Here is a 20,335-nt window from a genome sequence, read left to right on the forward strand (position 1 = left end):
GGCAGCGCTTTCCCTCGATCAATGCTTAGCACGAGTTCACTGCTGCCTGGATTAGCGTTCGAAGGACACTGTCCGGGTGCCCACTCAGCAGTTGGTGAAAAGCCAGTTTAATGGGATTAATCCTTCTGAGCATCTGACTGTCAACTTGAAACCTGAAATACCAGTGCATTTAACGCAGCTGAAGAAGGTAAGCTAATGAAACATAGCTAGGAATAGTATGAAATAATGCTGATTACAAGGAAACTTAGACACAGAAATCAGGCTAGTTTAGTTTTGACAATGCAGCAAGAACCTTTACTTGGTGTAATTTGGGCCTCAGTCAGCACTTTGGGGTTTGGTGACAACACTCGAAGATGATCCACATACAGGGCTATTCTCATCTATATAATAATAGCGTAAGGACTCGACTTTGTTATCCCTTTTACGCCGCACCCAGTGACCCGATGCCCACGGCACTAATGGATTTACGATCTACGAACCGCGCTCTTTGTTTATCACGTACAGACACACTCGAAAAATCTGAATTAGCCGACGTTGGGGCCCAAAAGCATCCGATTAACTGCCGATACGACGCCATCTTACGACGCCATCGTATTGGCGTCTGCTGGGCGAAGGCGAAGCAAGCCGTCCGCTGATTGGACAGGCGAAGGCGACAGCAAGCCGTCCACTGAGTGGACAATCCCAGAGTGGTGCTATGCCGATTCCTATTACGAATCCATTCATTTTTCAAAAGTATATCGTAGCGTTGTCATTTAAGTAGATTGCAATAAATACGTTGTTCATATACGCACTCTTCATTCTCATCTTTCTTCCTAACTCTTACTCGGACAAGCAAATCCCCTATGCCATCCATAATGGTACACTCTATCCATACACCACATCCTCCCTTCCTTGGATGTTCCACGGGTTTCGGCTAGTCATCAATAATATTGCATCGGGTTTCCTCTTCATTCTGCGATATAAAAAGAAACGAATACACTCACAAAAGGGTGAACTTCCTTTTGAAGGTTCTTCAAAACATCTGTAACTGCATGAATTGGCAAATGCACAAACGCCCAAACGATGGGGATATTTATGTGCAATGGACTGCTCACCATACATAGATCTCACAGGTCTGCAGAATCAACTCGAGGGTTTGTTTGTTCATATGGAGCACGTGCTGCGGGTTTGCATCAGTATTCGCAGGAGCGCAGTGATTCTGGTGCAGGGTACCGGCGATAACCCATCTACTCTTCACGAAGGACACCGTGGGACGTTTAACATCTACCGCCTAATGCCGGCAGATGGGATGCCCAGTATAACATCCATCAGAGGGCTGGCACACACATTGATTAATCACCTAGGTTTACAGTTTGGAGAGAGTGCATATCTGTACCAAACAGATTTGGGGATTTGGGGAAAGAGCTGAGACTTGAGGGGGGCGCTGGCTAAAAGAAAAGGACCCTGAGAACTGTTGTGGCGCAGTGATTGAAAGCGTCACCATTCCTCTTGAGACGTTGGTAGATCGAGACAGCCATGCTCTTGCCGCATGGCTCCATCAGAACATGCCAGGATCGCTGACCCGCCACTGCTTTTGAATGGCAAAGCTAATGGCAAAGCTGAGATCCCTGGTCTTCCCTAGTCATCTGGTCAGAAGCTGCCTGATCTATCCAATGAGTCGCTATGGTGAAATGGTGCAGTGCGCACAGTTCGGGCAGGGCTTGAACTCCCTGGAGCCCTGGACCCGAATGTGGGCACATGTTTGCACAGTCCCCGTGTATGCAAGTCTTTGCCTGGCAACAGCTACAAAAACCTGTAGCCAAAGCCTCGGTAGGCCCCAGAGAATGAAACTGGATGCCGTAAGCTGTCAGCATGGACGTTGCAGCATGGGGGTTTAAGGCGAGGCACCTCCATGTGTTTTATTTTATTTTTGTTGGAAATGTTTTCAAACCATGCTACATCAGTTATCTTACTATAATTCACCAAATGTCTGTCTGTCTGTTCCCAGGTACCGCAAAAACGGCTGAACCGATCGCAACGAAATTTTGGGTGGGTCATCCTGGGACCCCATGGAGTAAAATAGGCTATATTGTTTTTCCAATTTTTTCAAAACACGATGGAATAATATTTACCGATATGAACATTGATGTGGCTTTTATTGAAATTCTACAAATACTGTTTAGATGTTGATGATTTGCGTGTGATATGATTTAATGGATGTTTATATAAATCTTTTAAAATAAAAAATAAAAAGCTTTCAATTTCTGATATTTTGCCTTTTCATTTGGGCCTCCCTATTGAAGCCCCGCCCGTAAGGCACATTAATTAATTAACCGAATTAAACATTTTAAAAAAAGTTAGCATGTTTTGTGGACACAGGTCCACATAAATGAGCAAGTTCATTTAGTCAGATAAGATACTGACTAAATTAATCCACACAAACAGATGCGGATGCAGGTGAAATGGGGTTTTCCTGATGTTGCTAACATGTGATTGGGAACATGCGTAAAATATCTATTTGAGCAAAGGAGTCTGCACATTTTTCCTTATCCCCCGACAAGAACACAAGAATTATGTTTGCCACTGTTTTCTAAATCTGTCGAAAATATTTCGTTACCTCCACCACTGGAGGTGGACGGAGGTTATGTTTTCACCCCTCTATGTCTGTCTGTGAGAAGGATATCTCAAAAGATTATGGACAGATTCAGAGAAAACTTGGTGGTTAAGTTGGGTTTGTGGAAAGGACGAATTGTTAGATTTTGGTGAAGATCCTGTTCCGGATACTACATTTTTAAAGTCATTCTTCACCATTGAGAGATACGGCCATACAGAGCATGATATTTCAAAAAGTTGTGGACGGATTCCGACAAAAATTGGTGGACGAGTTGGGTAGGTGACAAGAACAAGCCGATTATATTTGGAGTCAGGTCCGGATCCATATCCGGCCTTTCAGTGGGATAGAAAACGTAAACTGTTGAGCTTGGTGGGGTTATGGCCTCTACCCAGTGCCATTGTAGTTTTAAAAATGCAACGGCATTTGCACTTTTTTCCAGCCACCTTTCGACTGGTGGTAGCGCATCTTGTTTGCATTAATTAGCTTCTCAAATATCTTGCCCATTTTGGAGACACCTTTCCATTATCAAGCAATAAGCAAATCAGTATCATGCAGGAAACATTGTTTCTGTTCTGCCCAAAACACTTAAAGGTATGGTCAACGGGTAAAGGGAATTGAGCAGGTAAGGTAGATCTACAAAAGTTATTTTGTCGAGCTAAATCAACTGGACTTTTGCAATAATATTCACCAAAATATTTTAAGAAACGCAAACACCTTTGTGTTTCTCAGAGCCAAAAATCTCCTTACTATGAATAAATTCACCTCACAATATTATAGTAGTTTGTACTCAATGCTGGTAAAACTGGAGAGTTCATACAACATCTTACACCACGTGGTGTTCAAGTATATAAGTTGTTTGAAATAAAGTAAATATTTTAAAGGTCGTAGAAAAAATCTCCGTAGGTTTACCGCCATCTATGCAGTCTTATACACCACCTTATTTAACACATCCAAGTACTGCAAAACTGGAGGTTTCTGGAAGTGGCAAAAAGGCAATCTGTGTTCTGCAGTATTGCAGTGTATAATTAAATTTAAATAAAATAAAGATTTTAATTCGAATAAAAAATCTAATATAAATCGAATATAATATAACATAAAAATCTAAACATAAAGTCGAATGAAAAAAAAAAAATCCGGAAGTTTACCGCCGTTGATACAGTCGCCGTGCATTACTCATCATGCCTGTTGTTTGTGTCCTTTATGCCATCCTTAAAAACAGTAAGCTTCCGGTTTGGAATGATTTTCAATTTTGTTTTGCTGCCAGATAGGCAGAAGGAGTAAAAAAAATTCTCTCACTCCTTTCTGCGCATGTGCGATCGCGTCTAAATGAGAGGCAAAGTACTGTTAAACTACAGGTTCGTTTTTTGATTCATGTTCAAAATACAACATTCAATTGAAATCAAGTTGTTGCTGAATCACAAACTGACATTTGTAGACGTACAGACAGACAGAAGTGAATCAATTGCCGAACCCCGCTTTTCGCTTCACGTGCGCGGGGTAATAATCGACATAGGATCAAAAATGTTACGATACCTCGAGCTTCTGTGAAAGAATAGCCGCATATGTATTTCAAGAAGTATCGTTAATGCGTATTGCACCAAAGACCTTATATGAGGTTGGGATTTGCGCACATGTCAATTGACATCGCACATTCATGTTTGTCCTTTCTCCATCAGCATCACAGGTTTCAGAAAATAAAATGTAAAGATAAACCACTTTTCTTTCCATATTCAGATGTTATATTTCAGACAAACATTCCTCGATATCATATATTATAAATGATGCAAAAGGACGGAAATGCTTGCTTGCTTTATAAGCCACCACATATTTCTCCCTGCAATATTAACTCCCAACAATATTAATATTAACTATTTTGAATATCGTTTTCCATATGGATCCTTCTTGTACAAAAGAATGTTGTTGTTGTTTCTTCTATTATGAGCTTGATTTTCTTGATTTTCATGAATCTTGATTCATTCATTTCATGAATTTCATGATTCATGAATTCAAACACTTCACACTTCGATCATTCTCCATGTTTTTCTTCACGTTCTCATTATTCGCCATTTTTCTTGTACTTGTGTATGAAAGGTAGAAATCCCCTCCTGACCCCTCTTCCCATTTTTGTATTCAATTTTCCAATATCTTTTCTCTCTTCTCCCTCATCATCCTTTCTCTTTCCTTTTCTCAATTTTCTTTTTTCTGATTTTTACACTCCCATTTTGTCAATCTCTTCTTCTAATGCTCATTACAATCCGTCTGTGTTAATCTAATCTCATTTTAAACATGCGAAACATAGGCTATGCTCAGCAAACTACAAAAGAGCAACATCCAATACAATCTTGCGCAGTGATAGATTTTGAGAATACATGACTAAGGCATATTTAGAAGAGATATTTAAGCACTTGACAACTTGTATCAAAAACTGAGGCAACGGGACAGGAGGAACTCCAGTTTCACACAAACATAGACAGAAACTGCATCAGCAATGGAGGGCTTAGGTGATAAATTGCAAAGATGAACCTCTTCAAAAGATCATAAAATGTTTCCATACTGAGTTATCAAAGATTCAAGTTCATAGGTTTGAGTCGAAGCGACAGGATATGGAAACAGATCGTGGGATGCCTACTCATTGTTTCGACTTCTGATTTAGACGTTGGAAAGTATTTCATGATTGTCATTTTTACACTGACGTGCACGTATGTTCAGACACTTGAGCACGTCAATATCAAATTCAATAAATACTTCTATGAATTTATGGGCATTGCCATCGAAATTCTCATTTGTTCCGTGGCCTGAAAGTCTGACTTAAGCAATTCTGGTGATTCTGGTGACATGATGGAAATGCTGCCTGAGAACAATGTTTCTCAGGAACAAAACAAATTCTGAGAACAATGGGAACTGAAAATCTCCAAGATTCAAGTCCAAGCAAGTAGATAAGAAGTATTTTATATTTGGCATATATTTAAGGCTGCTCATCCTGGTGATGTCTGTCCCGGTCCCACTTGTCTGGAATCTCAGCCGTGCTCAAGTGGTATTAGTTGGTTCGAACCAGTGCAGCAGGTGAGTGGTATGCCTCTGGTATTTAGGCATACATGGTGAGCATCAAGAACTGAAACAAAAGCAGAACAAAATGGTGTATTTGTATTACGAGAGAAAATAAATCCAAGACAATGTATAATGCTACGCTCCTAAAAAGGTACATCACATGGGGAGAGTCAAAGATTTCCCCCAGACAGTGAAGCTAAACTCAGCGCAGATGTTCGTCCTTTTCTTTGTCGTTTCCAGCCATTGTCACAATTTTTAAAGCACCATTAGTGGGTGAGTTTCCTGAGACTACAAATCATGATTTGGCACTGAGATTATTTTTCAAGGATTTCTGGACAACTTGTATTCATGGTGCAATTCCTATTTTCCATGACACAAATGCCATGCACAACACAACAACCAACAACACCAACATTAATGAACAATACGACGTATCAGACACATCTCCTTTTGAACTGAAAGTCCCATTTCCTGCCTTGAATAAACCAAACACGCCACAAACTATCTTCTTTTCTAAAACTGCATAAGCATTTATTATTTTTGATTATTCACTGCTTCACAATCCAGCTTTCTTTGCCAAATTAAAATTTCACAAAACTATTTATGAGATAGACAAGAAAGGTGGATGGAGTGTGATAGATAAGGAAGTCGGAAAGTAAGAGAGAGAAAAAGGGAAAGGAGTACGAGACAGTATAGAAGTATGGGGATTGGGGGGGAGGGGATGTAGCGAATAGGAAATACAGGATAAGGAAGGAGGAAGAGGTCAAAAATTCCACTTCCGCTTGCATTATATAAGATGGCTCTGAGCAGTTACATAGCCTGCAAATTTTGAGACATGATACGCATTCAGACTTTAAAATTACCTGTCCCATCGTCAAGGCAGCAACACCATCGTCATCCTTCTCCAACGCCATAAAGCCACCTTCGCAGGGCAACAAATGCCAGGTGAGGTTTTGGGGTCAATTAAAGGGATATGAAAAACAAAGAAACTATAGTTAATATACAATGGAAAAGAGGATAATTATTTGAATGTAGTGTTTTCAAAAGGTAAATTTGTCTGGGTGTAGGACATACGATACATGGATTCTAGTCTGATGAGGCAGGAAACGTAATTGTCAAAGTCCACAGTATTGGAAGAATCAGAGTAGCGCAAGCTTATGGTCTGCATTAATTTGTCATTCAGTTGGAATCCTGGAAGGTGAGAAGTAGGAAGAACACAAATATGTTAATGAGGCTTTCATTTGAAACCAAATAACTGTGTACTATGTTTCAGATATTAATGTGTGTTTGGTTGTTATCTCTATATGTAGGTTTAAGAAGGTGGAATGGGGGAGGCGGGAGGCGTGGGGAAGCCTCTTCGCAGTGGTTGTACTCCCAACGCAAGTTGTGGGCCAAGTCTTCCCCATTCTTCCCTACTGCCCGGATTTGTCAGGGCAGCACAGTCATGGTCAGAGTGCCGATCGATCCCCATGGACCGGCCCTTTCCCTATTCTCTCTCTCTCTCTAACTCCGTGGTGGCCCTGACTTTGTGAAGGCGGAGTACACCGTCCTGGATGTGGGGGATCTCTGGGTCGCTCCTGGGGGATTGATCGACTGTCTCCATGCGCAGGCTTGTTCAATAGAACTGTCTGGGGCTCTACAACACCAACAAAAACAACAACAACCTGCCCAGATGTTCCATGGAGGTATCGGCGAACCTGCTTGGAGTGTCTGAACCGGTGGAATGGCGTGACCACTTTAATAGTGGTTTGTCAGGATTCGGACCAGGAAACTGGCCCGGATGACAACTGCAACAATATTTTTCTTTTATCTTTTTTACAATAATTGGAGTTGTATTCTTTGCTGTTTTGGTTTCATGATTGACTTCTTCTATTCGCACCTGCCTTTGGAAATTATTTGCAAGGTGGCCTAGGGATACCTTAGCTGGTTTGTTGGCTTCATGTTTGCATACAAATTGAGTTAGGAAGTCTGTTCACATACTCAGCCAATCTTACTGTTGTCACTCTGTGCACTTGGTTGAACTCCATCAGGCCGCTACCTCCTTCTCATCTCGGCAGCTATATTATTGGATGCATTGATTTTGCATAACATTTTGTGGATAGTGAACAGTTTTCATTTTTTGCTATCCAGTTTTTTGATTTCCGCTTGTGGCCAATTTATTATTCCACAGCTGTATTGGAAAACTGGTACTGCGAGTTGGTTTATAGCTTTGATTTTGTTTATTGTGGATAGGTATGTTTTCCGGATCATCCTCATTCTACAAGGTATTCTTTGGTAATTGTTTTGTGCATTTGTTTGTGAGATATTTTGTGACCCTCTTCTACTCCGAGGTATTTGTATGATGCTTCGTTGTCTAGATCCTGAATTGTTATATTTGGGTGGGTTTTAATGTTGTCCATTTTTGTTGGTCTAGCTTGCAGGGATGTGCACTTGGCATACCTATCAAATTGCATTTGAATGTCATTAGGATATCGCTTCACTACTTTCAATTGTTCTGCCAATTTTTCATAGTTCGGTGCGAAGAGTTTTAATCATCCATGTACAGTAGATGTGTCACCTTTCCTGTTTCTTTGGATATTCTTTTTATTGGATGTTAGGGTATATCCGTGTCCTTGCTCATTAATGAGGTTGCTCAGTAGATCCAGAGCCAGGCAAAACAGGAGGGCTGTCTCCCTGGAAGATCCAGCGACGTATGTTCACCTCTGGTAATTCAATCTTTCCTTCCGAGTGCTCTAATATCAGTGTGGTGTTCCATTGGCTTTCTTAATCAGTTTCATTATTTGGGAGTTGATCTTTTAAACTTGCATGCATATTATCATCCATGAATGTGGGACACAATCAAAAGCTTTTTTGTAATCTAACCAGGCTGTGGATAATTTGGTTCTTCTCATTTTACAGTTTTAGAGTACGGCCTTGTTTAGTAGTAGGTGGTCTATTGTTCTCTCTTACATCCCTTCTTCTCTGCCACTAGGCCTCATTGTTCTGTTAGGTGATGGTATACCATTTCTGTGATAATTCTCTTTAAAAGATTCTTTGTTGTTGGTAGACATGTTATTGGTCTATATTTGTGAGATAGTTGGGTTTCTTTGGATGTTGTGATGAGGAAAGTGTTACCCTCTGTGAGCCATTCATCCATTACCTCCTCAGTTTGAATAACTCCGTTGAATGCTCGAGCATAGTGACTGTGGAGAGCATCTGGTTGCTTTATCTAGAATTTTGGAATTCCATCTAGGCCCAGGCTTTGAAAGTTTGGCATTTTTCCAAGTTATTCTTTTAATTCTTTCTTCATCAATTTATCACTGGTACAATTCCTTTACATGCTGCTTTTTCTTTTCAAGGTTCAAATCCATTCTGCCTCTTTATGTTATTTTGGGTCTTCATGAGTTCCATTCTAAAAATCTTCCAGTTTACTTGAGACATTTTGCTTTCATTTCCCTTGTACATGTTAGAATCTTTTCGGGTTATTTTTAAACATCTTGATTTGTTTCCTCCCATTGTTGACTTAGTCGGTTTTTAAAAATATTCCTCCTTGCTTTTCTTCATATATTTATTTTCAGCACCCATTATCTCCAGGTCTTCGTCTTCGATTATATGTGTGTATGTATGTATGTACAGTATATGTACAGTCACGTGAAAAAGTAAGTACACCCCATGTAAAGTTTTGACTTTTTCAACATATTTCAACATACAGCTATTTGATCTTCATTTCAACAATATTGATAGATAAAGGTGATATAATATAACAAATATCATGAAACATTTACATTTTGTAGTCCATTGTATAATTTAAATAAACATAAATGCAAATTTCACATGTGGAAAAAGTAAGTACACCCCGACATTTATCACTACTTCAAATACCGAAAATTGGAATCAGGTGCACCAGCTCAGGTGCAAATGATTAGAACGTCGTCAGAGAGGATCTTGGAGGAACCTGTCTTATTTAAACCTCAGACATTTAGTTTGGTTTGCTCTTTGTTGGTGAAGTGTGCGGCGTCACCATGCCTAGATCAAAAGACCTCTCTGAAGCCTTCAGAAAGAAGGTTATAGATGCCTACGAGTCTGGGAAGGGATTTAAAAAGATCTCCAAAAAATTTGAAATCAATCATTCGACTGTCCGGAAGATCATCTACAGGTGGAGAAGATTCCAAACAACTGCAAATTTGTTCAGGCCAGGCCGCTCCAGCAAGTTCAGCCCGAGAGCAGACCGCAAGATGCTGAAAGAAGTCTCTAAGAACCCCAGAATGTCATCACGGGACCAACAGGTAGCTCTTGCCACTGTCGATGTCAAAGTGCATGAGTCTACCATTAGAACGAGGCTGCACAAATTTGATCTACATGGGAGGTGTGCCAGGAGGAAACCTTTGCTGTCCAGAAAGAACATCAGCAAGACGAAAGTTTGCCAATGAACACCTTAGTAAAGACCAGCACTTCTGGAACAAAGTGCTCTGGACAGATGAGTCAAAGGTAGAGATATTTGGTGACAGTACCAGAAGACATGTTTGGCGAAAACCAAAGACAGCATTTGACCACAAGAACCTGATACCAACTGTAAGGCATGATGGTGGAAATATTATGGTTTGGGGCAACTTTGCAGCATCAGGGCCTGGGCAGCTCACCATCATAGAATCCACGATGAATTCTTCATTGTACCAGAGGGTGCTTGAGGATAATGTGAGGCCATCTGTCGGAGAGTTGAAGCTCAACCGAAGGTGGACCTTGCAACATGACAATGACCCTAAACATACCAGTAAATCCACCAAGGAATGACTGAAAAGAAAGAAATGGAGGGTTCTGGAATGGCCAAGTCAAAGCCCGGATCTAAATCCCATCGAGCTGTTGTGGGGGATTTGAAACGAGCTGTGCATGCAAGAAACCCCTCAAACATCGCACAGCTGAAAGAATTCTGCATGGAGGAGTGGGCAAAAATTTCTCCCAGTCGATGACAGAGACTGGTGGACAGTTATAAGAAACACCTACTTGAGGTTGTTTCTGCCAAAGTGGGCAATACCACCTATTAGAGCCAAGGGTGTACTTACTTTTTCCACATCGGAATTATTTGCATTTATGTTTTTTTAAATTATACAATGGACTACAAAATGTAAATGTTTCATGATATTTGTTATATTATATCACCTTTATCTATCAATATTGTTGAAATGAAGATCAAATAGCTGTATGTTGAAATATGTTGAAAAAGTCAAAACTTTACATGGGGTGTACTTACTTTTTCACGTGACTGTATATATATGGCAACAGGATTAGAACATCCCCGTGCAACACCAGGAACTCCTGCTAGTTTGTGTATATGTATACATACACACGATTGCGTGTGTTCCATATGCATGTAATGTGTAGAAATGTTGAATATAGTGTGAGGATTTAAGTGCTCTGTACCAAGAGCAGTACATTTTACCAGCTTCCTTCAGCACAAGGCGCATCTCATAAGCATTCATAGTTCCAGAGTTATCTGCATCAAACTGTCGGAAGTTTTTCTAGTGGGAAGAAAAAAACAGAAATCAAAGCAAGGAATTTACTGAGGTATTTAGTTAGACATGCCAGAGAAGAGTGAGTAAAAAAATTGGTAAACTGGAAAGAATCTCAAAACACAAAGCCCGTCCACGTCTGCTTTGTACTCAAACTAAACTTGACGAAAACGACAGTTAAAACAAAAATTGTACATTTTATCAATTTGTGTTTTACATATTCTCATAATAAAGGTTTGTTGAAATGATGACAAAAGCTCAAATTGTTTAAAAAAAAGTAGTTATGGCCTAGACGCCTAGACAGACAGACAGACAGACAGACACACACACACACACACACACACACACACACACACACACACACACACACACACACACACACACACACACACACACACATTGCATGTTAAAAGCAATAAATAAAATGAATGAAAACAAACAAACATAAAACACACATTTGAAATACTAGTACACCCGCTCACTAGGGGAGTGACAGGTGGAGTCATGTTATTATTATTGCCAATTATTATTACAATACTATTACTTATGTTACATCAAGTATTTGAAAAGTTCAGACTGTGCCTCACCATTGTAAGTTCCGTATAATTACATTTACTTCCGTGAGGGTGTCGGGGTAGGGGAGGGAGGGGGGCAATATCGCAAGTCACAAAACCCATTGGGGAGTGGGTATATTGTTTCAAAATATCATTAATATTGTTATGAATTTTGGGGTAGAGTGATGTATAGATCAGGTAGATCTGTGTAGGTATCATGCTCCGACTGTCATGAAGAGGAAGAACCATCTCGATGTACATAAACAGGGACCTGTCTCGCCCGAATGTCGTGTAAGTGTATCTTTGTGATCATACAAGGATGATCCTTGTGTTAGATAGAGTAGGGATTATGTTAATTCCCCTGTGTGTGAGACCTGTGATCATCCCATTGTCCCGTATGGCAACGCACATAGACACGAGTTAGGAATCCATCCCCATTAGCGCGCACACACTAATTAAATCCCCCCAACAATAAAACTAACCAGAACCTAGACTTGGGCTGACAATCCCGACTTGGCAGACACACATTGCTCAGGCAGGCTGCGGCCACGCCCACCTTGGGAAGGATTGGTCGAAGGGTTTGATGGGGAGATCATACCATTGGACAAGACACCACCAATATGGAGACGAGGCAGGATGAAGCTCGTGATTGGATAGGGCGGGGCAAGAAGCTGGCCACTAATTGGTGGAAGGAAGACACGAGGCAGGACGAAGGCCGCCGATTGGCAGAGTAAGGAAGGACTGGTGATTGGCCACCGACCGATGGCATGAGAGAGAAATGAGGTGGCCATTGGTGGAAAGTGACGGTGACATCACGAGACGAGCGATAAAAGGACTGACTAGCCTGCATTTTGTTGGACTGCTCTCTTGCGCTTGGACCTTCTGCCTGCCCTGGACTTCCCTTACGTTCCGCTAAATTGGCTTGCCTTCGGACTTTGGTGGAGAGACGGTTGAGCGAGCACGAAGAGTTGGGTTCTCCGTGTGAGCGACGGGTGTACCAGCATGGCTTGCCACTGCAGCCTGGAGAAGCAGGGGCGAGGCTTGCCGCTCTGCAGCGTACGCTGGCCTAGCAGCGCGCGAACAAGGGCACATCGAGGCCTTCTTCCCGCCAACCGGAGCCATGTTCGGACGACGTGCTCGAGCCTGACGATTCCTGACACACCTCAGCCAGACGGAGATAAGCCCGCACCACACACACATGATGAACCCTTTATTTTATTATATCCTCCTTTGTTTGTTGTATGCGTCTGGTGTAGGAGCGCTCATTAGGGGTTTTTTAGTTTTATCGTCGCAATTCCTTGTCCCGGCATTCCGTTTAATAAATATTATTTTTATACATTCTAATTCCGTTTTCAGTTTTAGTTATTTATTTCCTGCATGTTTGAAGACTGCTCGGGACCGCCAGGTTAAAGCTCCCGCTTCTTCTTCTCCTCTTTTTCCTCCTGTGCTTGTATAGTGAGTCCGTATTTGATCGTCACCCCAAATTAACGCTCAAATTGCCATCCGTGACTTCCCCGGTATTAACCAAGGGGGAGTCACGCGACAATATTATGCTATTATCAGAGATGTTGTTATTACTTTTGTGATGAGAAGTGGCTTTGCAAAAACACCACGAGATATGCCTTGGAAGAACAACACGAAGCGGAAAGAATGGTCGTGTTATTAACTCTTGTGGGTATATAGACTACTGTAGGTCTACAATCAGGTGCGTTCGTCGATGTGACAAGCACAGACTGATGTCTGGATTCCTCCAAATTTAATTCAGTTTCATGTTAAACAGCATTAGCGACTGTTTCAAAAGGTAATCATACGTGTTTGTGGTTTATAATATTTTTACTTCTGGTAGAGGTGCTCCCACAAAAACGGCACGATAAGCTATTTATACATGTTAACATGGCATTTGTTCAAGGAGGAAAAACCCCTTGGGGATGGGTGATATTATTAGTGTTAATATTGTTTTGTAATAATATTACTATTATGCTATTATCATTAGTTTTGTTATTAGAAGGGTTCTTGGAAAAACGCCACAACAAAGCTGTCTTCACACGGATTATATACCTCAACATGCAACCCCATTGGTGGGGAAAACCCCCATTGGTGGAGAAAACCCCATTAGCGGAGAAAACCATATTGGCAGAGAAAACCTCCCTTGGCGGAGAAAACCCCCTTGGGGAGGGTGGCAAATTAATTAGGTACAATTTTCATTGTGTGACTCTTCGTCCTCCTGTCAAGTTTGGTTGAGATTGGATAAGTAATGACCGAATGTATCGTGGTAAAAAATCGTCAGACAGACAGACAAACAAACAGACACCAAATTGCATATTTTAGTATGATGCAATTGAAATAAAACAACGGAAATATTTAAGGTGCAAATTTGCTTTGTTTGCACAAGTTCGCCACAGGTTTGTTTGCACAGGTTTGTTTGCACGGGATACACTATAAATCATCAAGATCAATACTCCTGAAAGAACATCTATACTGCCAAGCTTCTTGGCAAGGTTATTCTTGGTGGTTTGTTTTTGCCTTCTCAGCAACCAGGGTGGAAATTTGTAATTTGTTCAGTGTGCCAACAGCCAGTGCTGGCAGACGGGTCCTCCAGCTAAGCATCCTTTCACTGGACGGTGAACTGCCACACAGGCAAAACACCATGCCGAATACTATAAGCGATGAGGCTTTAATAAAATGAGAAGTAAACGAGTGCTTGGGGTAGAAAAATAGGTCCTTTTAAAATTACCGATGAGAAAAGGACAGGAATGTCGAGGATAAACTCTCCTATGCTGGCATCCACTTTATCCAACACATTGCTTTCACATCTGCCTCACCATCACATATCCTACCTGCCAGCCCTTGATCTTCTTCCACAAGAAGTTGAACTCCATTAAGCCTAGACGTGCGGAGCCGTCCTTCTGAGGAGTTGAGGCCAAGGGAGTAAGTGAGGAAAGATAAAAGGCCAGAAGAAAGAATAGAAAGAAAGGAGATTTGTAGGGAATCATCAGAAGGAAGACAAATGAAGCAGGAATAAGAAAGAAAAGGAAAGGGAGATAGAACAGAAAACAAGCAATAAGGAAAGGGGAAACATAAGAAGAACATAAGGTTACCATTGCAAAAAAAATGGGTAAAATGTGAAAAATGAAAAGATAAAAAATTATACAAGAGCAGAAACAAAGGCAATTAGGTAAATAAATTAAAGCAAACCAAAAATTGACAAAATAATGAGGAAGGTTGAGAAAAAGACTAGAATGAAGAAATAAAATAAATTGTGGGAGCACGATGAGCAAGATGAGCAAAGTTGGTATTGAGTGGTGAGTGGTGAGTGATGGTCTCAATGCTACTGAATAATAGAAGAAGGTTCTTTGAGATTTGTTTGTGGTTCGTTCATAAGAATTTTGATGTGGTACTGTGAGGCATGGTGTTGAATGCTGGTGAATGGGAAGGATACATCCAGAAGTGCCACCATGGCATGGCAGGAGTCCAAGGAGAACCCGTCTGAACGCAGTTTGGTATCTGAAAAAAGAAAAGAAAAATACACACCATGCTATTCATGCTATTATTCAGCACATGCTATGTGACTCACTACACTGAATTAGGGCTCATATCTTAACATACTTACTTATCCTCTTCATCCCAATGGGACATACGGCAAGGCTAACCCTAACCCTAACCCAAAACCTAACCCTAACTCTCACTCTAACTCAGGCTGCTACGAGCTTTCGCCGTTTATCTCACATTCTGGGCCTCACACCATGATTGAGCCATCTCGCCCAACTCAGCTACCACAGTCATACGTCAAGATGTTTTTGGCCTGCCTTGTTTCCTCTTTCCTGATGGTGTCCATCTCAAAGCAACCTTGGGGATTCGGTCAGGGGACATTCTAAGCAAGTGGCCAAGCAGCGACACTTGATTTCAAGGGCAATATTGTGGCTGGCAGTTCTTTCATGCAGGTCTGTTGGATATGTTATTGGGCCGGAAGATGCGGCAGATTTTCCTAAGGCATTCATTGTGGAAGGACTCTACTTTGCTCATATGTGACTTGATTACTCACCAGCACTCAGAGCTGTATAGAAAAACAGACTTGACGTTGCTGTTATAAAGTCTTATCTTTGTCTTCAAGGTGTGCTGATTATACTTCCAGATAGAATGGAGTTGAGCGAATGCATTTTGAGCTTTGCAGAGTCTGGCCTTGATTTCTTTGGCTCCATTGTCTTTGCTCATGAGGCTGCCTAGGGTATTGTTATGGATTCGTCACTTCCGTCTTTGTAGTTTTCATCCACTGGAAGCATTGTTAGTTCCATGTACTATTATTGGTATCGTTTAAGTGAAATGGAGATAACTGTCTTCAAAAGGAGAAATTAGTGTTTTAAAAGAAAAACGAAATGGATCGGGAGAAACCGGAAGAGAAAGAGGAGGAAGCGAAAGCAAGGTCAAGTGTGTGCAAGGTCCTACACTTCAAGGTATGCAAGTGAGGTCGGGAGAAAAGCCGAGCTGCTTGGAGGTCTCAAGCGGACGCTGGCGAACGTTGGTCCCGAGAGAACATTGGTTTCCCCAGGAAAGGGATGCCTCTGACAGTGTAGTTATCACTGTGGCAGATAAACCTGCGTGACGGGTTTTGCGGTTGATTCCGAAGTGAATCGTTGTTGGAGAGCAGGTACGCCTCCATTACGGGCCCATCCACCATTTCGCCTCGCTCCAGCCTTTTCACCTCGCTCCAGCCATTTCACCGCGCCCCAGCCGTTAGCCTGGTTCACGTATGTAACATGGATTTCGATTGGGAATTTGCGGTTTCTCCATTTGGGAGCTGCTGAACGTTCATACCAGCGTCATTGTCTGGTGATCCGAAGGTGTGAATTCCCAGTCGCCTTTTGGGTGCACCTTGGCCTGACCGACGTCGGCCTGATTTCAACCCAGCAGCTCTTCGGCAGCGTTGACTGTCAGCCGACCGGGATTCTGGTCTCGATACGACCTGTTTCTTGTGATCACAGGAGCGTGGATCGACTTTGGCCTGGTGCTGGGACAGTGACTTTGGGAATGTTACATTTCGCTCACGTGGAGCACAGTGAGTTATCGAGTTAAGAAACTGATGGTACCATCATAGGAATTATATGGTATTTTGGTTGTGCAATTGAAAGTATATTGTACTTGTGCTGTTATTCTTGTGTGACATTAATACAATACTTGGTTTTGGTATTGATTGGTTGGTGTGGTTTCACCATTGGTCATTGACACACATAATAACACATCTTTCTGCCGTGACTCCTTTCGGGGCTCGGAGGTACACTGTGACCGAGGTTTGGGGAGGAGCACGTAACAGTATGTAAAATCCCTCATTTGTACATACAAGTTATTAATTTGCCAAACAGGGGTTTAGCAATAGGTGGCCTATTAACAACTCACTCTTGCAGATATAATGTGTGGTGTAGGGGCACAAGGTAGTTGTTAACAGGGTGATACTCACGCTTGCTGACGACCCGGTTGAGGATTCTACGGAGTTCTGCAGCACTGATCTCACCATCCTGCTCTCAAAACATAGCACGGAAAAGAGGTGTCTCAGGCAGGCCCGGGAAATCGAAATCAAAGGAAACATCTCAACTACTACAACAAATCTTTGACTCAATAAAATCACAACAGCTGTGCTTTGTCTTTCTGGAAGTCTTAGTATCAGGGATGCTGCTGTGTTGATCAGTGATATCAGGCTATGCCACGAGTGCTACACATGATCACATTTTCTTTATTCAACTAACTAATTATAATTAGTGCCTCAATGCAATCAAACAGTCAAATTTAAATAAACGAATTTGTTCTATTTTCTAGTGTATTCAAAACCATTTTGAATAAATTGAACAACAGAACATTCAGCGAAATTCACAACTTGCATATCGGTATGAAATATACATCTCAAGGTAGATTTTTCCATGTACTGGTGGGTTTCTCCATATAACAAAAAGTGAAATTGAAGATAACAATCAATTGAAGATAAATAATCACTATCTCTGCCATGATCTTTCCTGGGAAAACCACATTTCCAAGCTGGCCTCCAAAGCCAGTCGCCGACTGGGCATCCTCCGTCGTGCAAAGTCGTTCCTTGGCACTTCTGAGCTCCTCGCCACATACAAGGCTTTCATCCGCAGCTTGATGGAGTACTGCTCTCCCCTCTGGGGCTGGTGCTCCTGCCTCACACCTAGCTCGGCTTCACGCTGTTGAAACCAAAACTTTCAGAATCATTGGAATCTCCCGCGATGAAGCTGATTCTGTGGGCCTTTCACTCACTCACCGCAGGCAGGTTGGTGGTCTTTCTGTCTTCTACCGACTCCTCTCCGGCCTTGCATCCCCTGCTATGTTAGTGCTCTGTCCCCCAAATATTCCTTCAGGACGCACAAGATCTGCCAGCAATCCTTTTATGGTTAAACTGCCAAAATCAAGACTCTCTGCTCACCTTCACTCTTTCATTCCTCTTTTTTCCCACCTCTGGAATAAACTCCCACACTCTCTTAAATCCCACTCCTCCCTCCAGGTCTTTAAAACAGCTGTTCACCACCATCTCTTATCTTCCCCCATCCAAAATCTAGATCTTTTCTACCCCCGTTAAAACACCCCAATCCACCTCTTTCAATCTCCGACTTCTTTCCTGAAATTCCTAGTAGTGTCCATTTGTTTTATACCATGTACCCCTTCCTTCCCCCAGCTCTCTCCCTTCCACAGATCTACCGACGTCCCTGTTGTCTACTGTTGTGCTTGTGTGCTTTCCTCTCCCTCCCCCTCTTGCCTCCCGCTCCCTTAATTGTATGTTTCATGTGTCCGTGCATGTTTTCCTGTTTAATGTGTTAGCTCTTACACGAGCCTCGACTCTGGATACAAAAAAAAGAAAGAAAAAAGATAAGATACTCTTGGAATTGAAAGGGAAAGGATTTGGTGTCTTGTGTGACGCCGGCCTACCTTCTCGGTCTGGAATATAAATCGAATAGAATGTATTCACTGATGAATGCTTGAACTATCACCAAGGTACATCAGCAAACTTCAGGATGATCTAAACGAGCCCATTGGGCCGAAACATTTAATGAGTACTTTTTTTTTTTCTTTTTTGTACACAAGATCGAGGCTCTTGCTCTGTCTGTGACCCACATTTTGACAGTGATGTACAAACATTGGAACTGATCCAGCGGAGAGCTGCTGGATTCGTTCTTAGCAGCTACAACAAGCAAGACGGCATGACTGCAATGCTCCAGAAACTTCAATCGGAGCCACTTATGAAGAAGAGACAGTGTAACAGCCTCCTGTCTGTTTATCATACGGTTTACATACCAAGTAACCATGACTTCACTCCTAATAACTCCCAGTATTTCAACTCGAGCATCAATACATAAACAAAGATTTTGTTCCTTGGGAATGCAAACAAAACCTTGAAGTACTACCTCCTTCCTTCTTCCTATGATATGCACTGTAGATGGAATGAACTGCCAAATAATGTCATTGAGATTGGGACCCTGGACACCTCTAACTCCACTATTTCCAAGCTCCTATATTGTAGAAATCATTATTAAAGTAAACCTGAGTGTGATAACTCCGTGCCTCGAGCTCGATGTAATTCCACCAGCTTTGTCAAGTATCCAGGAAAAAGAAGAAGAAGACGACTGCATCTCATTGGTTTTAGCATGCGCCTGCTGCTCATTGATCAAAGGCAGATTGGTCCTCTCGTGGTTGTTTGTTTTCCTCATCTCAGGTCGTTGCTTAATGTGCACAAATAAATGCTTCATCACGCACATACACAATACTTCCTTTACTACAATTTGTTCCTCTCTGGATCCCCAGGCTCAATATAGTCATTGGCTCGCTCACCCATCAAAGCCCAGATCCACTTTTTTGAAATACCAACTTCTTTCCTGGAAGTCCTAGCAGTGTCCATGTGTTTTATACTTCTCCCACCCCACCCCCTCCCTTCCCACGCCTCCTTCCCCCCAGCCCTCTCCCTCCCACAGATCTCCCGATGTCCCTGCTCTCAAATGTTGTACTTGTGTGCTTCCCTCTCTCTCTCCCCATCTTGTCTCCCGCTCCCTTTATGTTATGTTTTATGTCAGTTTGTCTTTTTGTGATTAATGTTAGCTCTTACACGAGCCTCCATCTTGTATCCAAAAAAAAAAAAAAGCCTCCTTTCCCAAGTGTAAGGCTGACTGACATTTCAACTCATTCATTCCCTTATAAAACTTCGTCCAGTCTTGCTTGTCAATACAGATCTTCCAGCTAACAGGTCAACAATACCTCATGGTAAATCCCATATTTGTTCCTAAATCCTTCACATCTTTCTCGTTCATGTACTTCCTGTCAGTGTGTGCTCCAATCTCGATCACAGCTTTCGCTCTTTCATGAGCATTAACCCATACATGCATAAACAAATCACCCTTTCAATTAAAATTTAAATATCTGTATGAACAAATATATCAAACTAGAACGGCACTCTGCAGAGTGCATACCTCCACAAGGCCGAACAGTTTACGTTTTGTATCCCGCTGATAGGCCGGATTTGTATCCCAATGTTACAGACCTTAGCCAAAATCGATTGGCTTGTTCTTGTAACTTATCCAACTCATCGACCAAGTTTCGTCCAAATCCATCCATAACTTTTTGAGATATCGTACTCACAGTCAAATAAACAGACAGAGGTG

General features: G+C 41.9%; 1 protein-coding gene across 2 annotated transcripts in view; it reads right to left on the bottom strand.

The window, feature by feature from the left end:
- Positions 1-3,949: 3,949 nt before the first annotated feature.
- CAPN11 (calpain 11) overlaps positions 3,950-20,335 on the bottom strand; it is a 101,509-nt gene continuing 85,123 nt past the window's right edge. For both annotated transcript variants that reach the window (XM_068129462.2, XM_068129461.2), the window contains 7 exons: positions 17,134-17,191; positions 15,121-15,185; positions 14,519-14,587; positions 11,058-11,136; positions 6,716-6,832; positions 6,505-6,563; positions 3,950-5,705 (listed from right to left, as the gene is read on the bottom strand). In XM_068129462.2, the coding sequence (XP_067985563.2) occupies positions 5,679-5,705; positions 6,505-6,563; positions 6,716-6,832; positions 11,058-11,136; positions 14,519-14,587; positions 15,121-15,185; positions 17,134-17,191 (474 nt within the window). In that variant the 3' untranslated portion in view covers positions 3,950-5,678. The remainder of the gene's footprint in view (positions 5,706-6,504; positions 6,564-6,715; positions 6,833-11,057; positions 11,137-14,518; positions 14,588-15,120; positions 15,186-17,133; positions 17,192-20,335) is intronic.

This window comes from Myxine glutinosa, chromosome 9 (assembly GCF_964187855.1).
Source record: "Myxine glutinosa chromosome 9, kmMyxGlut1.1, whole genome shotgun sequence".
Classification (NCBI taxonomy): domain Eukaryota; kingdom Metazoa; phylum Chordata; class Myxini; order Myxiniformes; family Myxinidae; genus Myxine; species Myxine glutinosa.